The sequence below is a fragment of the Pan troglodytes genome, chromosome 5, assembly GCF_028858775.2.
Source record: "Pan troglodytes isolate AG18354 chromosome 5, NHGRI_mPanTro3-v2.0_pri, whole genome shotgun sequence".
NCBI classification, from domain to species: Eukaryota; Metazoa; Chordata; class Mammalia; order Primates; family Hominidae; genus Pan; species Pan troglodytes.
In genome coordinates, this window is record NC_072403.2 from 141,327,000 (window position 1) to 141,348,524 (window position 21,525).

At 36.1% G+C, this 21,525-nt stretch overlaps 1 protein-coding gene across 5 annotated transcripts in view; it reads left to right on the forward strand.

Moving 5' to 3' along the window:
• Positions 1 to 21,525, forward strand: part of LAMA2 (laminin subunit alpha 2) — a 634,923-nt gene that overhangs the window by 552,518 nt on the left and 60,880 nt on the right. For all 5 annotated transcript variants that reach the window (XM_016956287.4, XM_054686299.2, XM_054686300.2 and 2 more), the window contains 6 exons: positions 631 to 813; positions 5,491 to 5,645; positions 12,760 to 12,903; positions 13,921 to 14,054; positions 16,102 to 16,261; positions 19,963 to 20,087. In XM_016956287.4, coding sequence (XP_016811776.1) covers positions 631 to 813; positions 5,491 to 5,645; positions 12,760 to 12,903; positions 13,921 to 14,054; positions 16,102 to 16,261; positions 19,963 to 20,087 — 901 coding nt within the window. The remainder of the gene's footprint in view (positions 1 to 630; positions 814 to 5,490; positions 5,646 to 12,759; positions 12,904 to 13,920; positions 14,055 to 16,101; positions 16,262 to 19,962; positions 20,088 to 21,525) is intronic.

Here is a 21,525-nt window from a genome sequence, read left to right on the forward strand (position 1 = left end):
ATACAAATTAGGATCAGGAGACAAATGCACATATTTATACAACACAGTTAATATTAAAATCTCGGTGGTTTTTACTTTTTTAACCTTTAAAAACCTGAGTAACTTTTCAGATTTTCATGTCACTTCTTCAGTAGTAAGTATATAGAAAATTTCCAATGCTGAAAACAAGTATAAATACACAAATGCATGGCCTAACATACCTGAAAATGTTTCTCTATCCTAAAATGAAAATACGTTAATTTCCCTCCAACCCCCACCCCAACCCCTGCCCTGCTTTGGAAATGCAGATTAAATCTTAAGCCTCGTTTTCATGAAGCTCATGTGGATAAATGTATCTCGTGAATAAGTTCAGCAGCAAATCACAATATGACCTTATACAATGAACATTTAGAATAGTCACGTCACTACTTTAAGAGCTAATCAGGTATTCATAGCAAAAGTCCCTGAGAAAATTTAATTTACCTAAAAAAATTTGCTTCATTTGCTACACCTGAATGAGACAAAGTTCAGCCTTTTCCCTTTGTAAATGTGTCCGAGGTCAGCCAGCCACAGCCTCGCTTTGTCAAGCATGGATTAAGCCACTAACTCCAGACCCTTTGTTTTGTTTTTCATGCCCTCATCTGCTGACAGATACAGCTGCTAAACTGCAAGCTGTTAAGGACAAAGCCAGACAAGCCAACGACACAGCTAAAGATGTACTGGCACAGATTAAAGAGCTCCACCAGAACCTCGATGGCCTGAAGAAGAATTACAATAAACTAGCAGACAGCGTCGCCAAAACGAATGCTGTGGTTAAAGATCCTTCCAAGAACAGTAAGATCTCCTTTTTCATTGTGATGATGTCATTTATTTCCTCTCACTGTAAAAGTATCCCAGACCTGTAAATGCTCGAGTTGGAAAGACCCTCACGGTGGTGTAGTCTGCCTTCCTTCTTTCATAGATTGGCCTCAGAAATCGAGTGTCATGCAGTTCCAAAGCTAGAATCCAAGTCTTCTAGCTCTGCCCCGGTGCTTTTTTCCTCTGAAATTTTTCCAGTTGAGAAGAGATTAGGAATTCTCAAGGTGTGCCTAACATTCAGCAGAGAGATGCAAAACACTTTTTAATCCGTGTGTGTAATTAAAAACACAGTTGTGCTTGGGTAATTATATCCTCAGAACTGGCGAAGTGTCATGGAACATAGAGGTTAAGGGGCACGTTCATGAACAGACTTGTTAGAACAGGATATGAAAATGATATCAACTTGAAATGCATTAAAATTTGAAAATCTTCATATTTTATTATTTAGATTCCAGTTACGTCACATTTCTGGGAAATAAAAATAAAGCGTTTATCTAGTTTCTAAAGACTATTCACATCTCTTATATATTGTATAAAATTATATTGACTTAAGGATTTACTGAGAAAACCTGAGAGAAAATATCATAATTTATATTATTAGTTAAATATAGTCAAAATATTAAGATTTTAAAATGCATTTTTCCTTTTCCGTCAAATGATACAAGGCTATATTGGGCCAGGTACAGTGGTTAACACCTGTAATCTTTGCACTTTGGGAGCCTGAGGCGAGAGGATCACTTGAGCCTAGGAATTCGAGACCAGCCTGGGCACCATAGCAAGACCCCATCTTTACAAAAAATTTAAAAAATAGCCAGGCATGGTAGTGACATTGCACCTGTGTTCCCAGCCACTTGGGAGTCTGAGGCTGGAGGATCCCTTGAACCCAGAAGGGTGAGGCTGCAGTGAGCTGTGATCACGCCACTGCACTCCAGCCTGGGTGGCAGATTGAGATGCTGTCTCAAAAAAAAAAGGGGGGGGGTTATCTTGGTACCCTTGTTACATGGTTTCACCAAAGGAGATGCTTGGGTAATTTGTGCTTTTCACTTTCAAGAGACTAGCCCTCTTTATATGCCAACATTTTTTGGGGGGTATCAAAATATTTGGAGTATAAAAACAAAAGCACTGTAATTGGTATTATATGCCATACAATTCAAATGCTGTTTGAGTGGGGAATGGAGCCTGATTTCAGCATCCTAGCCTCAAATCAAATCCTATGGATGCTATGATATAATAAACATTATTAATATGACTCCTTCATGAGCAAGGAAGAGTACAAACACATATAACATAAACTTCAGAGCCAGGGTGAAAAAGGGGAGATAAAAACATTTTTAAAAATTTTTTAATGTAAGCCCAGAAATGGCTTCTCTTGTAGCTCAAAGTTTACATAATAACTTCTTATGATTTATGCCAAATCACAATATTCCCACTAAAAATGAATGAAAACAAAATTTTAATCAAATATTACTATCTCTGCAGCTTACTTCATAATTTAAGATATATTTTTAACTTTTATTTTAAGTTCAGGCGTATAAGTGCAGGTTTGTTACATAGGTAAACCTGTGTCATGGGGGTTTGTTTTATGAATTATTTATTTCATCACGCATGTATTAAGCCTAGTACCCATTAGTTATTTTTCCTGACCCTCTCCCTCCTCCTGCTCTCCACCCTCCAAAAGAATTCCATTCTATTTTAGATTGATTCTCAACTGGTAGTGGCCTTTTATCGTATCTCTGTTTTAATCCTATCCTCTAGTATGAGAAATAGTTAATTATCTGTAAATATTAATTAAATTGGGTCTGTTTTCTATCTTACTAAAACATAGAAATAATTTTTAAAATACAAATAGTGGCCAGTAAATTATATATTTTGTGTACTTTTATTTGATAACAATTGCTTGAGTTAAAATGGGGTGCATTTATAATTAGTACCTGTTATGAAAAATACCATTTTTTAGTCACTACTTTATAATATTTACAGAAAATACTTCCTCATGAATTTCTAATTTTTTTTGTTTTGCTTCCATGTGAAATTGCCTGCAGAAATCAGTATGTATATGTTTACTTATATACCTTTTAGTAACGCTCATGCTTCATTGCCTATTGCAAAAAGTTTCAGCTTTGCATGTACTATATTTTGGTTTTGCTTTAAACATTGCGTAGCTATTCTTTCCACTGTTACAGTATTAATGGTAGATACGTAAAAGGAATCTTCCTTTATAAAAAGGTCATATGTGGACAAAGGTGATATAAAATGTTTTTAATAGTGTTATAAAAAGTTTGGTCAGGCGAAGTGGCTCATACTCTAACCCCAGAAATTTGGGAGGTCAAGGTGGGAGGATCACTTGAGGCCAGAAGTTTGAGATCAGCCTGGGAAACAGCAAGACTCTATCTCTACAAAAAGGAAAAATGAGTGAAATATCTGTATGATAGCCACATAAAAGTGGAAAACTGAATTTCTCTATAGAATTAACTAGATTATGCTGTTTCTGATAACACAAATTCACCCCGACACACGAATGACTTAATTGCAAGAGGATTAAAATAGATTAGGTCTACATTGTTGTTGTTTTTACCCCCTGAAGCTCACTTTTTCCTCTCCTTGTAATTATTCTCAACTTCTGTAGAATTATATTTGGAGAAACACATAATAAAACTAGGTCTCAACAAATGAGCAACTACTGGGATATCAAAATGTTCTCTCTTAAACATCCCACAGTTTAAATTGAAAGTCAAGATAAAACTGAAAAAATAGCTACAAAAAAATAATAACAAGAATAACAAAATTTAATATATCACTATTTGAAAAATATGACCAAGAGTGTCCTCAGTGGAAAATGAGAGCAACTACATTACTAAACCATCATTGAAATAACAATTCTAAACAATCAACTTTGCTGACTTTAGAAAAAGCAGAGTTAACTTAAAGAATGAAAAAGATGGAAAAATTAATGAATTTGAAGACAGAAAATAATAGACCTGATAAATCAAAAAGGTGACTCCTTAGGAATATAGATTAAAAATTAAGTGATTGTCAAGTTTCATCAAGAAAAATAAAGGACAAATAGGCAAAGCTCTAAAAGAGGTATCACTAGACAAGGGAGGAAATTTAACACATAAGAGATTACTTGGAAAAACTTCAACTGCTCCAGAGAATAGAGGAAAAAGAGGGGAGAAGAGGAACTTCCAAGTTCCATTTTGAAACATTTGGCAAAAACTTCCGAGAACTTGTGAATAAAAGGGTCTGTAATTTGCCTAAGTCTAAGTAGTCTTTAACTACTTTTGCTCTTTCTCATTAATCTAAATCTAAATCATTTTGCCTCAGTTTTAGAATAATTTGTAGAATGTCAGAATAACAATGGAGAATTAAAGGAAGGGAAAAATGAACAAACGGTTTATTTAAAATATACAAAATAAAGGGATCACTGTGTTTATGCTATCTGTATGATGATATAACAAACATTTCTATCCAGATAACATGCATTTCAGGAAGAAAATACTGCACTCAGTTCTTGATATAGCAAATCTATTAGTTAAATTTAATAATAGACCTATGTTCTTTTTAAATGCCGCTAACAGCATAAGTCATACTTATGAGTAGGAGTTCAAAATACCTACTTTAAAACCTAATTTTAAAAAAATGATAATTTACTTCCCTTTGAGCACGTGATTCGTTCCTGACGGTTAGTTCTCAGTGGTTGTATGTCAGCCGCAAAGCAGATCATTCAGAGTCTAACACAGCATGTAGCCTTGAACCTTAAGCAGTTTAACTTTTTCATCAGAGTCACAATGACAGAAAGTTGAACAATACACACTTAATCAGATAATAAATGACATAGTGTGGATGAGACTGCCAGCATCCCAGCAATAGAATAAGTGGTTTATCACGTGACATAGGCCCTCCCTTGAAAAGCACATACTGAAAGTCTATGGATCAGTGATGACCTTCAACTATTTTAGGGTTGAAACTTTGAAATTGCCAATATGTAACCCTTTTTTTTTTTTTTTAACCTACAAAAACAGCTGTTTAATATAGGTCAACCTAATATATAACACAGGGTAATCAACTATTCTTCAAAATGAAATTGAACTGCACCATGAAAGATTTAATTAAATATAGGCCTTTAGTCTAAGGGTTTTTCAACATCAAAATGTTCTTCAAAAGACATTTTGATAGCTTCTCTCTTTAAGATGTGCAAAAAAAGACGGTGAGAAAAAGAAAGAAAACCAATTTTGTGTAAAAACCCTGATTTAAATACAGTTCTGGCTTGGACAGACTAGGTGACATTTTAAAGATGCTTTCATTTCCTTGCTTCTGTGACTAAAGTTCTATTCTGTAAAGGTTAACTTTTTGGCTGAAGTTAGAAATTAAGCATTGAATTAAGTTCTTCATATTCTCTACCTTCAATGCTAATTTTTACCTTAATCAAAAAGAAAAAGTGGTGGCCCTCTGTCCTAACATCTATTCCCCTGGCCTGCTTGAGTCTCAACTAAAATATTGACATTTGCCATCACACATTTTGCTTTAGCTGTTATGGCCATGCTTTGTCACGTTAATAAGATGAAATTGTTTGGTTAAGCATACTGCTATTCTAATTCTGTGTGTGCACATGTGTGCATGCATATACGTGCACACTAATTTTGTTCTATGCAGTTGCCGATGCAGATGCCACTGTCAAAAATTTAGAACAGGAAGCTGACCGGCTAATAGATAAACTCAAACCCATCAAGGAACTTGAGGATAACCTAAAGAAAAACATCTCTGAGATAAAGGAATTGATAAACCAAGCTCGGAAACAAGCCAATTCTGTAAGTTCTTTTTATCGTCAGTATCAGTAACTGATTGTAATTGTTGGATTATTCATAGAGGGAATGTCTTTCCCCAGGATTCCCCGTTGAATGATCTTGGGTCCTTTTCCTTTAACTTGAAGCGATTTGGGGTAGGAGGGGTTGGAGTGGGGGAGAGGTTAGTTTTGTTTTGTTTGTAAATTTCAAAAGACATTTCATGAGAATGATAATCACCACTTATTGTTTTAAAACTGGGAATTCTGGTATATTCTATTATTATTTGCATAGAATAATACAAATAGCAAGAAAGAAAACCTTATTATTGTATACTAAAAAGCCATGGATGAGAGTACCTTCCTCTTGCTAAAAACAAACCAAAAAAAAGGCCAACTAATGGGGTTATGGCAGGAATGAAGTAACAATATACAGAATAAGAGCAAAGAGAAACAAACATTTTACATATATATTCTTTTGTCTGGTATAAACAACAATAAAAATGGCTTTGGTTATACTTTTTACATTTATTTTTTGTTTTGGAGTAGATAGGAAATAGCTGATTTGTCTCAAAATTTTGCTCTTTACTTACCCAATTAGAAGTTTACTAGGATAGAGACAGAGCTTTCTAGAAGGTAGCATGCTAATGAGCCAGGGCAGAGTTGCTAAGTGCCAACGTGAAACTTTAGTCAAAGGAAGGAAGTAAGGGAAGGGGAGGAGAGGGGAGGGGAGGCGAGGGGAGGGGTGGCGAGGGGAGGGGTGGTAGAAAGAAAGAAAGGAAGGGCAGTTTTCTTGTTTTCAGGCTTGAACTCAAACCTTTTTAGATACCTCAGTTTTCCATGTCACAAATTCTGTTTTTTGAACAACTTTGGAACTAGGATGATCAGAAAAGCCCTTTCTTAGTCCATCAATTTATATTTTTAGTAGTACTTAAGAATACGATGCTCCAGTAACAGCATATTCTTTTTCCTCTTTATTCACATCTAACACTTCTAAACAACTCCAAGACAGTAAGTTCAAGGTGAATATTGAAAAGGAATTCACGACTGACTGAAAAAAAAACCTAGAAAACAACAAAAAGATTAGTGAAGATGATGTTACATAAGATCAGAGTAGTAAATCAGTGAAAAGATCTGAGAAAACATATATTCAGCTAGAATATGAAAGCCAGGCAGTATCGTTGACATGTGATCATTATGTATGTAAAGCACAAGATTAAAAGAAACCAGATGTTACTTCAAGGTTTGAAGTTTTATGTAAGATTTAGCCAACATGGAAAAAGCCTCTACTATGTTCAGTGTTACTTTCTGTAAGGTACACAAAGACGAATAAAGGAGTTCTTTCACTCACAAAGTTTATAAAATAGTAGGGAAAATAAAATATGTACACGTACCTTGTCACACAATGCAGAATGTTATGCCACATTATAGAAGCTGTGAGAAGTGACATAAAAGTTCTAGAAAGAACAATAACCTCTAGTAGGGCCTGAAGATTTCCTGAAGGGAAGGATTTGAGCCAGGCATTGAGGTGGGATAGTGCTGGGGAGTTGGGGGTGGAGTCAGGTAACAGGGAGAGTATTCTGAGAAGAGGGAATGACTTAAACCAAGGCAGTGGGAGAAGGAAGTTTTAGGGTCCATTTAGGAAAAAGAAGTCCAGTTTGCCCAGAGTAATTGATAAAGGAAACACATAACCAGAAAGATCAACAGAGGCCAGGTCTTGTCAGGCCTTCAATAATCAGTTAAGCAATTTCATTTAACAACACTGGTACTTGGGATAAGCCTCACTGGATAGGATAAGCTGAAAGCTTTGAGCATGGAACACAGTATAATCAGAGCTGTGCTTTTTAAATATAAATCCAGAAGCAGTGTATGGGGTAGATGAAAGAAAGAAGAATGAAGGACCCAACTATAGCTGTGGCAAGAGAAAAGAAGAACGTGATGTACACTCCTATATTTTGCAATGTTAACTTGGAAGAAGCAATAAGAGTAAATATTATTTTGTGAATCTCACATTTAGCCACATTTTCTGACTTAGTCATCAAGTGGAGAAATCTAGACATTTTTATTATTTCTTCATTGTAAAGATTTCTGAGTGCTTTTCCCCTCCTCACAAAACAGTGAAATTCAGACATGTAAGCATATAAAACCTGTCTTAAAGTACAAAATAAAAGAAAAGTATAGGCTGGGCATGGTGGCTCACGCCTGTCATCCCAACACTTGGGAGGCTGAGGCAGGCAGATTGCATGAACTCAGGACTTTGAGACCAGCCTGGGCCATGTCACAAAACCACATCTCTACAAAAAATTGAAAAATTACCTGGGCATGGTACATGCCTATAGTCCCAGCTACTTGGGGAGATGAGGTGGGAGGATCACTTGCTCCGGAGGATGAGGCTGCAGTGAGCCATGTTCGCACCATGGCACTCCAGCCTGGGTGGCAGATAGAAACCCTGTCCCCCCCCCCCAAAAAAAAGAAAAGAAAAAAAGAAAGGTACAAAAGTAACGTTAAGAAAAAGTAATCATTGTCCATGCATTTCGAAGAAATTCCCAATCAGTTTTGGAAATGGAATTACAACACAATGCCTTATTTTTTGTAAGACGTTAGAAATATGCAAGTAGCCAATTTTTTTCCAAATGAGTTTTGTACTAAATGAATATTACATTTTCTGATTTGTAAATATGGATATCTGGATATGACCTTAACACATACTTGACATGACCAAAACATTAAAGACATTTATTTTAAAGTAGCTTTCTCTGGGTTTGTTGATTCTGAAATTGAGGGGCTGATACTCCTTTAAATGAATGACCTACTTACTGGATGAAAAATGCAGTGAAAATCCAATAGATATAATAATGGGATACTCAATAATGTTTGAGTTCATGATGATTAACTGGTAAATAATGTTGCATTATTGAAATGCCTTAAAGATACTTAATGCTTAGTGATTTTTCTTTAGATGTCTTACTAAGGATCTGCATTAGAAATAACAATAATTGATAGAGCCAAACATTCTAAAAGGATGTTTGAATTTCAGAAATTTCTTTCCTCTTTCAAGAGTGACATATCCTAAAGATTTCTTCTAGAGATATAGTATTTTGATTTACCTGATTTCTTCTAGAGATATAGTATTTTGATTTACCTGATTTCTTCTAGAGATACAGTATTTTGATTTACCTGTTTTAAGTTGGTTAAAAGAAATACCTATAATTGGAAATCAAAATACAAAGTATTCAAAAGGAAAAGACTACTGATTATGTACTGGCTGTCAACAGTTTGGGCTAAGTGAATGTTTCAGTTTCTGAGAGTATATTCAAAACCAGAAAACAGAAAGCAGGTAATCCAAGAGTATTTTCTATATGAATGTGTGAGAGCTGGGCAATAGATTACTGTCTAGTCCACTTCATGCTGCTGTGACAGAGTATTACAGACTGGGTAATTTATAAAGAAAAGAAATTTATTCTCACAGTTCTGGAGACTGGGAAGTCCAAGATCAAGGTGCTGGCAGGTTAGGGACCTGTTTTTGTGCTTCCAAGATGGCACTTTGAATGCTCAGGAGAGGAGGAACATTGTGCCCTCACATGGCAGAAGAGCAAGAGAGAGAGAGCTCTCACCCCTGTAAGCCTTTTTAATAGTGGCATCAATTCATTCATGAAGACAGAGCCTTCATGACCGAAACACTTCCCAAAAGGCCCCCCTCCCAACACTGTTGCACTGAGGATTAAATTTCAAGCACATGAATTTTGTTGGACACATTCAAACCATAGCAGTTACTCTGTAGGATTAATTGCCGGCATATTGGGTATAACAACATCATTTTGCTTCAAGAATCGTATTTGTTAGATATGTATTCTATACAATAGATTGGTTGTAACCTCTAGTGACATTAGATACTCAGTTTTAAAATGGCTTCTCTCTTAGACTTGGAGTTCTCAGAGCAGTTAGATTTTAGTGCTGCTGCTCTGTCTGCTACACTTTTTTTTTTTTTTTTTTTTTTTTTGAGATGGAATCTCACTCTGTGGCCAGGCTGGAGTGCAGTGGAGCAATCTCAGCTCACTGCAGCCTCCGCCTCCCAGGTTTAAGCAATTCTCCTGCCTCAGCCTCCTGAGTAGCTGGGACTACAGGCACATGTCACCACGCCCAGCTAATTGTTTTTGTATTTTTAATTGATACAGGGCTTCACCATGTTGGCCAGGATTGTCTCAATCTCTTGACCTCGTGATCCGCCTGCCTTGGCCTCCCAAAGTGCTGGGATTACAGGCGTGAGCCACTGCACCCGGCTCTGTCTGTTACACTTTGGCAACCCCCTTTTCAACACACTAATCATGGAATCCCGTTTTTTTTTACCAGGCTTACCTAAGCAATGACTGAAATTCATTCTGTGACCAAATGATCACATATTACATTTATATTGAGTCATCTCTTCTCTAAATAATAACTGAGGGATATTATTCAATTGTGTTGTTTGTTTTGTTTTGTTTTGTTTTGTTTTGACATGGAGTCTCACTCTGTCACCCAGGCTGGAGTACAGTGGCACGATCTCAGCTCACTGCAACCTCTGCCTCTTGGGTTCAAGCAATTCCCCTGACTCCGCCTCCTGAGTAGCTGGGACTACAGGCACATGCCACCACCATGGCCAGCTAATTTTTGTATTTTTAGTAGAGACAGGGTTTCACCATGTTGGCCAGGATGGTCTGGATCTCCTGACCTCATGATCCGCCCATCTCAGCCTCCCAAAGTGCTGGGATTACAGATGTGAGCCATCACACCCAGCCTCAATTGTGTTTTTTAAACAAAACTGATTTATTAGGAATTAAACTAGCCATAATACAGCCATAGGGCCAAGCTATAAAGCATTTATTAAATAAAAATGAAGTAAGCTACATACCGTCGCTTTGACTACTAATTCAGCCCCATTCAGAATTGGATATGATTGTCTGCCAGGGATAACGCACTATGCTATTCAGTTCTACTCATGAATTCCAGTCAGATCTTGATTTCTTGTTCACTTTGATCCTCTTATGATGTCAATGGTACTTATAGCCTGCCTCAGATATTAAATTTTCTCAATGCCAAGGTCTTCTCTGATAATGATTTTGGTTCACTTTCAGCAACTTGCTAAAAAATCACTATATCTGACACCCTTTCCTGAACATTAAAAATATCTGAAGACCATATTTTTCCCACCTGCCCTCTACTGTGCTGTCTTTCTCTTGCTTCTCTCTTTTTATCTCTAATCCCTTGGATGACCCTTGGTATAGCTGCCATTGTATCACAGAACACCCTTTGCCAAGTCCCATTGCTCATCTGCTTTGCCATATTAACATCCAAGTAAAAATTGTACATTTCCTACCTCCATTGTTTTGCAATTCATTTTCACTCACCTACTCTCAACACTGTATGTAGAAGGGAAATTCCATGATTTGTGAAGCAGGAACTAACTTCCCAACTGAAAACCACCCTATCCAGAAGACTGTCTCCCTAGGACACAGAACAAACACTCTGAGGACCATAGTTGGCCCTGAGTCCTGCACCCAGCAGTTGGCAGGCTGGCCCCACCTTTTTGGGGAAGGCAAGAATAAGAAAGTGGTATAAGCAGTAGGCTTCCTGGAATGTCCAGCCCCAGGCCACCACACTCAGGACTCCAGCAGTCACCCTCCTCTGGGTGGTGGAGGAAACAGCCCCTGTTTCTCTCCAGAACACAGTTTCCTCTTCATGGAGATACAATTTGATTAGCAGATCAGGTGAGGCAACAACAATAAACAAATAAATGACTTATGCGGTCTGTGGGAGACGTAACAGATCTTCTGTATCACCAGAAGGTCTCAAATCTATATGAATTTACCTATTGCAAAAATCCCTCTTTAGCCTTCTCTTTTGAATCCAACCAATTTGGCACCCAACCTTTGCAGTATACTTGCATGACCCTTGGAGAAGGGCCACAGTTCTGCCCATACTCAAACACAAATGAGGCTCTTGGAGACACCTCCTGGTGTCATGATCATATGGAGGCTATTTTGGTTTCTAGGCTATCTTGTTGGGAGTCTGCACAGCCCTTTCATGGAGGTAATGATGATGCTAGTTAGTTTTCTTCCAAATGTGCAAATTACATGAGTAGCACAAAATGCTAGAAGAAATGAAAAAATGGAAATTCACTGCTAGTGAAGGCCAAGAGGGCATTTGAACAAATGGCAAAGAGAGATTTTACATCTTCCCCTCTCTCTGCCTCCTTCTGGAGCACTATCAATGAGCAAAGTTACAGATTCTCTCTGAGTCCAAGCAACTATTTTGCTATCCTGAAAGTAACCCTTTGATGGTGATTTTCCAACTGACCCTACAGAAATTAAATCAAATAATCAACTAGTGTTATTTATGATTGAAGGAAGGCTCTCTAAATGTAAGTAAAAATTGGTATGAACAGTATTACTCTATTCATATAGGCATTCCTTTTTTAGCAATTTATAGTAATTTTTAAGGTATTATTCAAAAGAAAAGGGAGCTGTTAAATACATTAGTAGTGATAGCCATTGGAAATTATTTCCATTTCATTTCCTGACAACTTCATGAAAAGGTACAATTTATTCTGAAATGTATGTTCTGAGTAGAATGATTAATATTCTTCTTATTGTTAGAACATCTAGAACAAAATCTATTTGTCCTCTTTCAACTGTAAGAGTATAGGAGGGTTGGTAATTTCCTCTTGAAAACTAAAAGAAAAATAGTTTCTTAGTTTAAGTGATACCAAAACCACTGAAATTTCAATTGTAAAATTTCATTAAACAACCTTAATGAAGATCATTCTCGTTAGCTCCATGTAAAATCACCTGCCTAAAATGTTCCCATATTGATAATGGAGAAATGTATGACGTTAGAAGTTTGTTAGTTGCATGCTTCAAAAAATAGTATGCTAACAGGACATGGAACTGTGAACAGCTCATAGTCAAAATTCTAGTGGAAAACTGCTCTTCTGTGCCCTCATTAATGAGTATAATGGTGTCTGCATATGGGTGTTTAATGATAGTATTTGATGATAGAAAATAACTTCAAAGAAGAAACGATGATGGCTTTGTGGTTGTATGGAAGCTACTTCAAACTTTCTGAGAGATTTACTCTTGGTTCTTTGTATCTTGTTTTTCTTAAAGATCAAAGTATCTGTGTCTTCAGGAGGTGACTGCATTCGAACATACAAACCAGAAATCAAGAAAGGAAGTTACAATAATATTGTTGTCAACGTAAAGACAGCTGTTGCTGATAACCTCCTCTTTTATCTTGGAAGTGCCAAATTTGTAAGTCTAATATTCAACTTTTCATTAGGCTGCTGTATGTGTATAGCTAGAGGTTAATCTGAAAATGTATAGAATCCCCAAATGTATATGGTCCCCAAATGGTCTAACGTAGGCTTTCAGATTTGAAAACCTCAACGTCTTACCTTACAAAATTCTGAAGAGTCAAATTAAGTTAGAAGTCAAATGAAAGGAAGAAAACTACAGTGTTTAGTCACATTTACTTTCATTTGTCAGTATACCATCATTTCTGTTAAATTATACTTTCAGATCCAGCGATTTAAGAATGCTAATGAGAATAAAGCTATTTTATTTACTTCTTATTTATTTATCTTATTTACTGTTCAAACTAAATTACAATAAACTCTTCCGTTAATGAAATGAAAATAGCAAAGTGCGTACTATTTTTTTTACCAATGGAAACTCTTCTAATTTGTGTTGAATTTATGACCTGAACTGAAATAACACAGATTATATCTACAAAAGCCCACCCATAAAGTTCTAATTTCTTCCATTTCAACTATTTGACTTTGCATGCATGGGGATCTTCCAAAATGAATATGACTTCTTAACAAATCATTCATGGCATAAGTCAATATTTGCCATTTGGGTAAGGAATTCTGGGTCAATTTGGGAAATAAAATCATAGCTGCCCCCTCAAAAATGTCAGTGTCCTTGGTGAAAATAATAATGGATTCTGAATTTAAATATTTGTTTTTATCTTTACCACAAGTATCAGAGTGAGAAAGGCTTTGGTCTCAAAATTAGACTTAATTAGAATTGGTAAAATTAACAAACATGCCTGAGCATTATGGACTTTTTTTTTTTGCTTTAAGGATATAAAAATAAAATATTATTTTAATAATGTATAATAATAATATTATTTGACAAGTATTATCATGAAGCTCCTAATCATTTCACATGTCTGCAAATGGCGCTTATTGAAAAACGCTCTGCTGGTCTCCTCTTTAAAGGTGCTTTATATCTGATATCTCTTGTTTTTGTATTTCTCTGAACTAGATTGACTTTCTGGCTATAGAAATGCGTAAAGGCAAAGTCAGCTTCCTCTGGGATGTTGGATCTGGAGTTGGACGTGTAGAGTACCCAGATTTGACTATTGATGACTCATATTGGTACCGTATCGTAGCATCAAGGTAACCAACTTAATAAAGATTAAGATAATTAAATGATAGAATTTTGAAGTAGTTTCCCAGTTTATAAGAAAACTCCTATTTCCATTTCAATAAGGTAACTGTGTATGCATGTAGACACATGTGTATGAATTATATACATGTCTGGGAGTGGGTATGTTTGTCATACTTCTTAGGAACTGACAAACCTTCCAGGTATTGACCAGAGGAACAACTCCATTTCTGACCCCTTCATCTTGTGTCTGGTAGGAATTTGGGGGTGTCGCTGTTTCAGGCTTCCTATTTTGCCTGAAGAAAGTACTGCCACTTATTCTTATGCAATACAAGCCAAAGCATAAGAGCACCATTATTGCTTGTCTTTGTTGTACACAGCTCCTCCTTTAGTCTACATAGCCACCATAGAAAAATGCAGTTTCAAAACACTGAAATTCTTATGTAACATACCAGGTCCACCCTACTTAAAATGGGAAGTAACTGAGAACTGATTCAGTTATTCTATCTTTGGAGCTTTAATGCAATTATCAACGTCTAGTACCATATAGATTACTTATAGAACTATCCCTGTCTTCAGCACTTCCCTCCCATTTTCTCTTCTTGTTTTCCCAATTCTCAACTCCCTGTTAAACCCAAAGCAGCTAACAGTTGAAAGGTATGGTTAAGGGCCTAGGGCTAGACATGAAGCTGATCAGAGACAGAGAAGACTTAAAAGAACTGGTTAATTGTTGACTCTGGGTGATACATAGAGTTTCATGCTGTTTGTAGATACTTAATTTTTTCCATAATAAAAAGTTTAAAAGAAAGAGCCATGTGCAATGGCATGTGCTGTAGTCCCAGCTACTTGGGAGGCTGAGGCAGGAGGATCACTTCAGCCCAGGAATTCAAGGCTGTGGTCCATGATGATCATGCCTGTGAATAACCACTGCAGTCCAGCCTGGGCAACATAGCAAGACTTCATCTCTTAAAAAAAAAAGTTATAAAAAAAAATGAGAAGCAATATTTTTAGTTCTTTTTAAGGAAGTTTTTCAGCAAAAGTGTGTGTGCATGTGTGAGAGAGAGTGACAGAGTGCTTGCGTGTTTGGTGGTGTTGAGGGAATTAAGTACTTAACTGGGTTTAAGGACATTTATACTCATAAAGTGCAGTTCTTCTTTCAGAAAAGATACATTCTGTTAAAGAAGGTGAACCTTATTTGATAAATTCATTCTTTTGTTACCATGTATTTCACTTAACATTGCATCCTCAAAGAAAAAAGATTACCAAAGTGAGACAGCAGGCAGAGAAATATGACATCGAAGTTTTGTTATGACTGCTTGTCTCAAAAGAGAGACCAGATTTTCATATTTAACAGCTCATGGAAATCAATCACTTAAAAAAGAAAATGAAATAAAATGATAATAGCTTTCAAAATTCTGTTAATTGAATTTAAAAGTGAACTTCTATGCAATTTGTACACTGAAATCTGAAGGGTGGATATTGTACTGGATACATTAAGATGCTGTGCCAAACAATAAAAGATATACCATTCTAGGAAGACTACTTCAACAAACTGGGATCCAAGATATTATAAAGAATTTTAGGGGAAATCATGCAGCTTATGATATGAAAGGGTGGCTCATTTGGGGTCCACTAGCTGAATTAAATTAGACAAAATGCTGAATAAAGTAATATAAACTTGCATAAATTGTATGTGTTGGTAAATAGTAAATTATTATGTAAGCCATAGGAAAAAGGCTTTCCACTTAACCAATAGCAATTCCATCAGTTAACTGCTGCTGTGTCATTTCATGTCAATGAACACACACAGAATCAGGACCTGGTGCTCACTGGTTCTGGTTGAAACTGATGTAAGTGTTGAGCCAAGATCAGACTCTGAGTATTGATTCGAGATCTAATGAATTTGGAATGTTAGAAACTAAACAGCCAGTTTTCTCTTAAATTCTTAAAAACAAGTCTCTGCATTTTATATCTTTTAAATCTGGAATTACCAGAAATGTGATGCATATTTCATTTTCTGTATGTTCCTCCCCTTCACTTCAACACGTACCCTTGAAGAACTGGGAGAAATGGAACTATTTCTGTGAGAGCCCTGGATGGACCCAAAGCCAGCATTGTGCCCAGCACACACCATTCGACGTCTCCTCCAGGGTACACGATTCTAGATGTGGATGCAAATGCAATGCTGTTTGTTGGTGGCCTGACTGGGAAATTAAAGGTAATGTGTTCATCCTCCTCCTGTTTATTTCATCTTTGTTGACATCTCCTGACATAATTACTTCAGGAGAAGGTATGATAAAGCTCTGTAAAACTTGATCACGTTTTACTTAACTTGCATTCATGAAAACATGAATTTACTTTGAGTAAGAATTTTCTTCTTTGAAGATTCAACCTGGAAACACAATATTTTTAAGCCTATGTGTTTTTATTTAAACAGCTGTTGTTTTGTCTTTATCTGTGGCATCAGTTTTTTGTATATTCTTGTTTTAGTTGCCTCAAGAGCAAAGTGTTTAAGTATACCTCATCTTCTGAATCGATTTATGATTTATAGATATGAAGTGCTATAAAGTTCATACTCACATCTAATTAAAAGATTTATGAATACTTTGGGAAATATCACAGGAGCTATAAGCTTTCAAAACATAATCTGGTTTTTAAAGTTTTCAAGTTGCTCTTATTCTTATAGGATGATGCACTTAATATTCATAATTGCTTCATGACAGTCCTTGCGCATTTCAAATTGCAGAATGCCTGCCTTTTAAAGAAGCTTGTGTTGATTAAATGGAATTAGGTGTTGGGAAACCACTATGGGTGAGATGCAGGAGCACAACCAAATATAATGGATAATCCTGGGCTTGTCAGAATCATCCTGAGATGAGATTAGTCAGAAAATGTGAAAAGCCAGGGTGACCCCAAATTTATGAGGACTCAACCTTCATATAGAATGAGGTTATTTTATTTACTTTGAGTACGAGATGTGACTCTAAAGTATGAGAATTTATTCCAAAACCACACGCTGAAGTTATCCTCGTTTCTTAGAACTTCATATAAATGTATATGGTACATAGTAATATATAGTCATATTATCAACTTTCTCTCCTTCACAGATAGATAAATATAGGGATAGCACACAGTAGCACAAAAGCCATGAATTTTGAAATCAAATCCAGGTTGGATTTCCTCCTCTTCCACTTGCTAAAATATAACCTTAGACAAGTCACTTAACCCCTTGGGCTTTGGTTATCTCAACTAGAAAAGAATGATAAAAATATCTACCTTGCTTGCATATTGTAGGATACAATAATACATTTTTTAATATTCTTATAACTCTTCCTATATGCTAAGTAATGTTCTCAGTAATTTACATGAATTAACTTGTTTAATTTTTACAACAACCCCAAAAAGTATGTCTTAGTCCATTAGGGCTGCTATAAGAAAAATACCATGAAACTGGGTAGTTTATAAATAAACAAACATTTATTTCTCACAATTCTTGAAGCTAAGAAGTCTGAGATCAAGGTACTGGCAGATTTGGTGTTTAGTGAGAGCCAGTTTTTCATAGAAGGAGGCTTCTTGCTGTTCTCACATAGTAGAAAGAGTGAACAAGCTCCTTTAGACCTATTTTATAAGGGCACTAATTTCATTCATGAAGGCCCTGCCCCTCACCATCTAAAACTCACCTCTCAAATGCCCTGCCTCCTAATACCATCACTTTGGCAGGTAGGATTTTAACATACGAATTTTGGGAGGGACACAAACATTCACACTATAGCAAGGTAGATACTAATATTCTCATTCTGTAGTTAAGGAATCTGAAGAAGAGAGATGTTAAATGTCTTGACCATGGTCACACAGTAATTAGCAGAGCTGGGATTTGAACATAGGTTAATAGGCACAGTGGTCTTCACTCTCAACATCTTGCTTCACTGCCACAATGAATAGTGAGACACACACTACCATAGAGTGTGTGTATAAAATATATGGCAAATAGCTGAGATGTGGTAGTCACACCTTAAATTGTACCTTAATAATTATTATGCAAATGTAATTGGCACAAAAACAGTATTCTATCAGTCTCAGAAAAAGAAAGAAAACATGAACAAATGAAATCTATAGCAAACCTTAGGAAATCATTTTGGCCAAGAATTTCAAGGCTACTGCCACACCAGAATATGAACCAAAAGCTGAAAACAACTAAATGAACTTGCTCATGAGGATTCAAATGAGCAGGAAAATCTCTCAAATATAGCTTTTCAGGATGCGAGAAGAAGCAAAAAGCAAGCAGAATTCACAAGTAGGATAATCAATCTCTAGAAAATTAAGAGGTTCAGACTGATGACAGAGCATTGCAAGGACGACTCCAATGTGCAAGTCAGGGGCTCCGATCAACAATCTTTCTATGCGGCTGTGCAATACATGGTCACAGCAGTGGGAAATGTACATGTTGATGGGTTTAACCTAAAACCATAGCAGTAGGCTATACCATAGAGCCTAGGTGTGTAGTAGGCTATACCATCTAGATTTGTGCAAGTACTGTACAGTCTATGCTTTTAACTATTCAGTAACTGATTTTACTATTTAAAATTTTAACTATTCAGTAACTGTTTTCTTATGTGTGTTCTAAAAACCAAATGAGTCAATGCATGTTTTTCCCAGATAATCTGAGTAAATATGGGTTCACTTTGGCACAGAGTTTTTAAAGTTGTAGGCACCAGAATATAGTACAGTCATGTGTCACTCAATGACAAGAATACATTCTGAGAAAGTTGGAATTAGGCAATTTCCTCAATGTGCAAACATCATAAAGTGTACAGTACTTGCACAGATCTAGATGGTACAGCCTACTACACACCTAGGCTTTATGGTATAGCCTACTGCTCCAAGGCTACAGCCTGTACAGCATGTTCCTCCACTGAATGCTGTAGGCAGTTGTAACTCAATGGTAAGTATTTGTGTACCTAAACATAAACAAGGTACAGTAAAAATACAGTATTATAATTTTATGGAAGCACCATCATATATGTGATCTGTCATTTACCAAAACATTTGTAATATGTCAATGCCAAAACAGTTGTTTCAATTTACAACAAACTTCTCTAGGAGGGACCAGGTCATTCTCTTTCTTCATGATTGTGTATCAAGCCTAAGACTTTTCCTGTGAAAATGACACCAGGATTGAATTTGATCAGATTATTTGTCGATTCTCTATTTGACTCCAGGCCCTGTGCTGTGTATACAAGCAAACGACACCAACGTGGTCTCATTTCCTACAAAGTTGCTTACTTTTTCTTTATTCCCTTGAACTCGAAATCTTCTTGGCTGTGAACAGAAATTAAAAAATTTACAGCAGCACTACCATAGAGTGATTTATACAAGTGCTTTTAAAAAATCTCTTCTATGTCATCAGCGTGTCCCCTTTCTTCTGATCTCAGGGGAAAAAGCTTTGGTTATGCATGGCCCAAATTTGCCCAAAGAAAATTATGTAGGAGCACTAGCATTTATTGAACACCTTATGTATATCAGGCACTGAGATTGGTATCATAAATAAATTATCTAACTTTATTCTCACAAAAATTCCACATTACAGACAAAAGAATAGAATTGTGGAGAAGGTCAGCAGCTCACCTAAAGTTAGAAGCTAGGAAGTGTTTATTTACTGATGATGAAAACTGGTATAGCAAAAAGTAATCAGCATTCGTGGATTAAATAGTTGAGCTTTTCCCCTGTTGTTGACCCATCCTGTAGTAGCTCTAAGGATACGGATAGAATATGATGAAAAGATGAATATGTACATATGCCAAAATATCAGAAAGAATGGATAATGATAACTTTAGCTTCTGCTGATAATAACTCTCATGGATAAACCAAGATTATTTGTGAAATTCCAAATTCTAGCAAATACGGTATTTCTTTCTGCAGAAGGCTGATGCTGTACGTGTGATTACATTCACTGGCTGCATGGGAGAAACATACTTTGACAACAAACCTATAGGTTTGTGGAATTTCCGAGAAAAAGAAGGTGACTGCAAAGGATGCACTGTCAGGTTAGTTGAGATGAGAACTCTCCCAGGGTCTGTCCTGTGCATAATAAAAGCTTCGATTTTATTGCATAATATTCTATTATCATGTGGATGATGTGGAGCAGGTTTGAAACGATTATGCTCAGAGGTGGAATTACCACAAAACTAATGAATCTTCAAGTCCCTGCCGGCATTTGCATAGGCATTTTTCAAGGCCCTGGGAGGTATACTAGCAGTACCTTTGCATAGTCATATGTTTTTATAAAATTTGCAAAGGTAAGAGATTTTGGCTACAATCAGTTAAGTTTCCACTCCAATGTTCCTTCATGTCGAGGGGTTTTTTTGTGTCTGTGAGTACCTCATTGTTATAATTTTTTTTTCCTAAAGAGAGCTTTCCCCAAACTGATTAAGTTTCAGGTCTTGCTGAGCATGAATTCACTCTATTTATGTTTATAACAAAATTAGAACCCCAGCCTAGGTTTTATCTCTTACAGGATTTTTTTTTTAATTGACACATAGGATCCTACAAGTGCTTCAACTGGAAACCTATGGGATTTAATGATTCTGCTTCAAGAGAGAAGGAGAACAAGGGGTCGAGATAGTCCAGGAGGAAAGTTCCTAATACATGACCTCAATTATAAGATAGAGGGTAGAATGAATAGGAATTTGAAAATATTTAACATCCTATCATACTAAGCATGTGTAGAGAATAAACATTTTTATCTAAAAATGAATACAGGATATAAAATATTTAGCTAGAAGTAGAGGATTTCTCAGCATAAAAATCTTAGAGCCCACTTATCACCCAAGCCTAAAGCAATTTTATTAAATTAAAACTATAAAACATACTTTAAATACCTGCAAAGTTAACATGTCATAACAGCAGCTCAAAAACCATTAAGTGCTAAGGAGTTTGTGTTATTTTCCATTTAAAGGATATACATACGTTTCTAGGACCCAAATCCTAGCAGAGTACACTTCACATTTCTTTCTCTACATCTCTAGAGTTTCACAGAAGAAAGTAGCCCCAAAATGTTATCCCTCTAAAAGTCTTAACTTCCAACTCTTTGTTTCTTTTTGACATCGTGGACTTGTCAACATGAAATTGAGGATAGTTTGAAAGCGTGACCCATTCATTGTTTAAAATGGTTTTGTCAATAATCTTCAACAAAATTTAACATGGAAGGTTGTCTGTAAAATTCTTTCAATACATGAAAGACAGTGAAGCCCACATTAATATTCTGCTACTCACAAACAAACACCAACTTTTCCCTAAGCGTTTCTTTGGTAAACTTCTTTTTTTTTTTTTTTTTTTGTATTTTCTTTTTTTTTTTTTTTTTTAATTATACTTTAAGTTTTAGGGTACATGTGCACATTGTGCAGGTTAGTTACATATGTATACATGTGCCATGCTGGTGCGCTGCACCCACTAACTCGTCATCTAGCATTAGGTATATCTCCC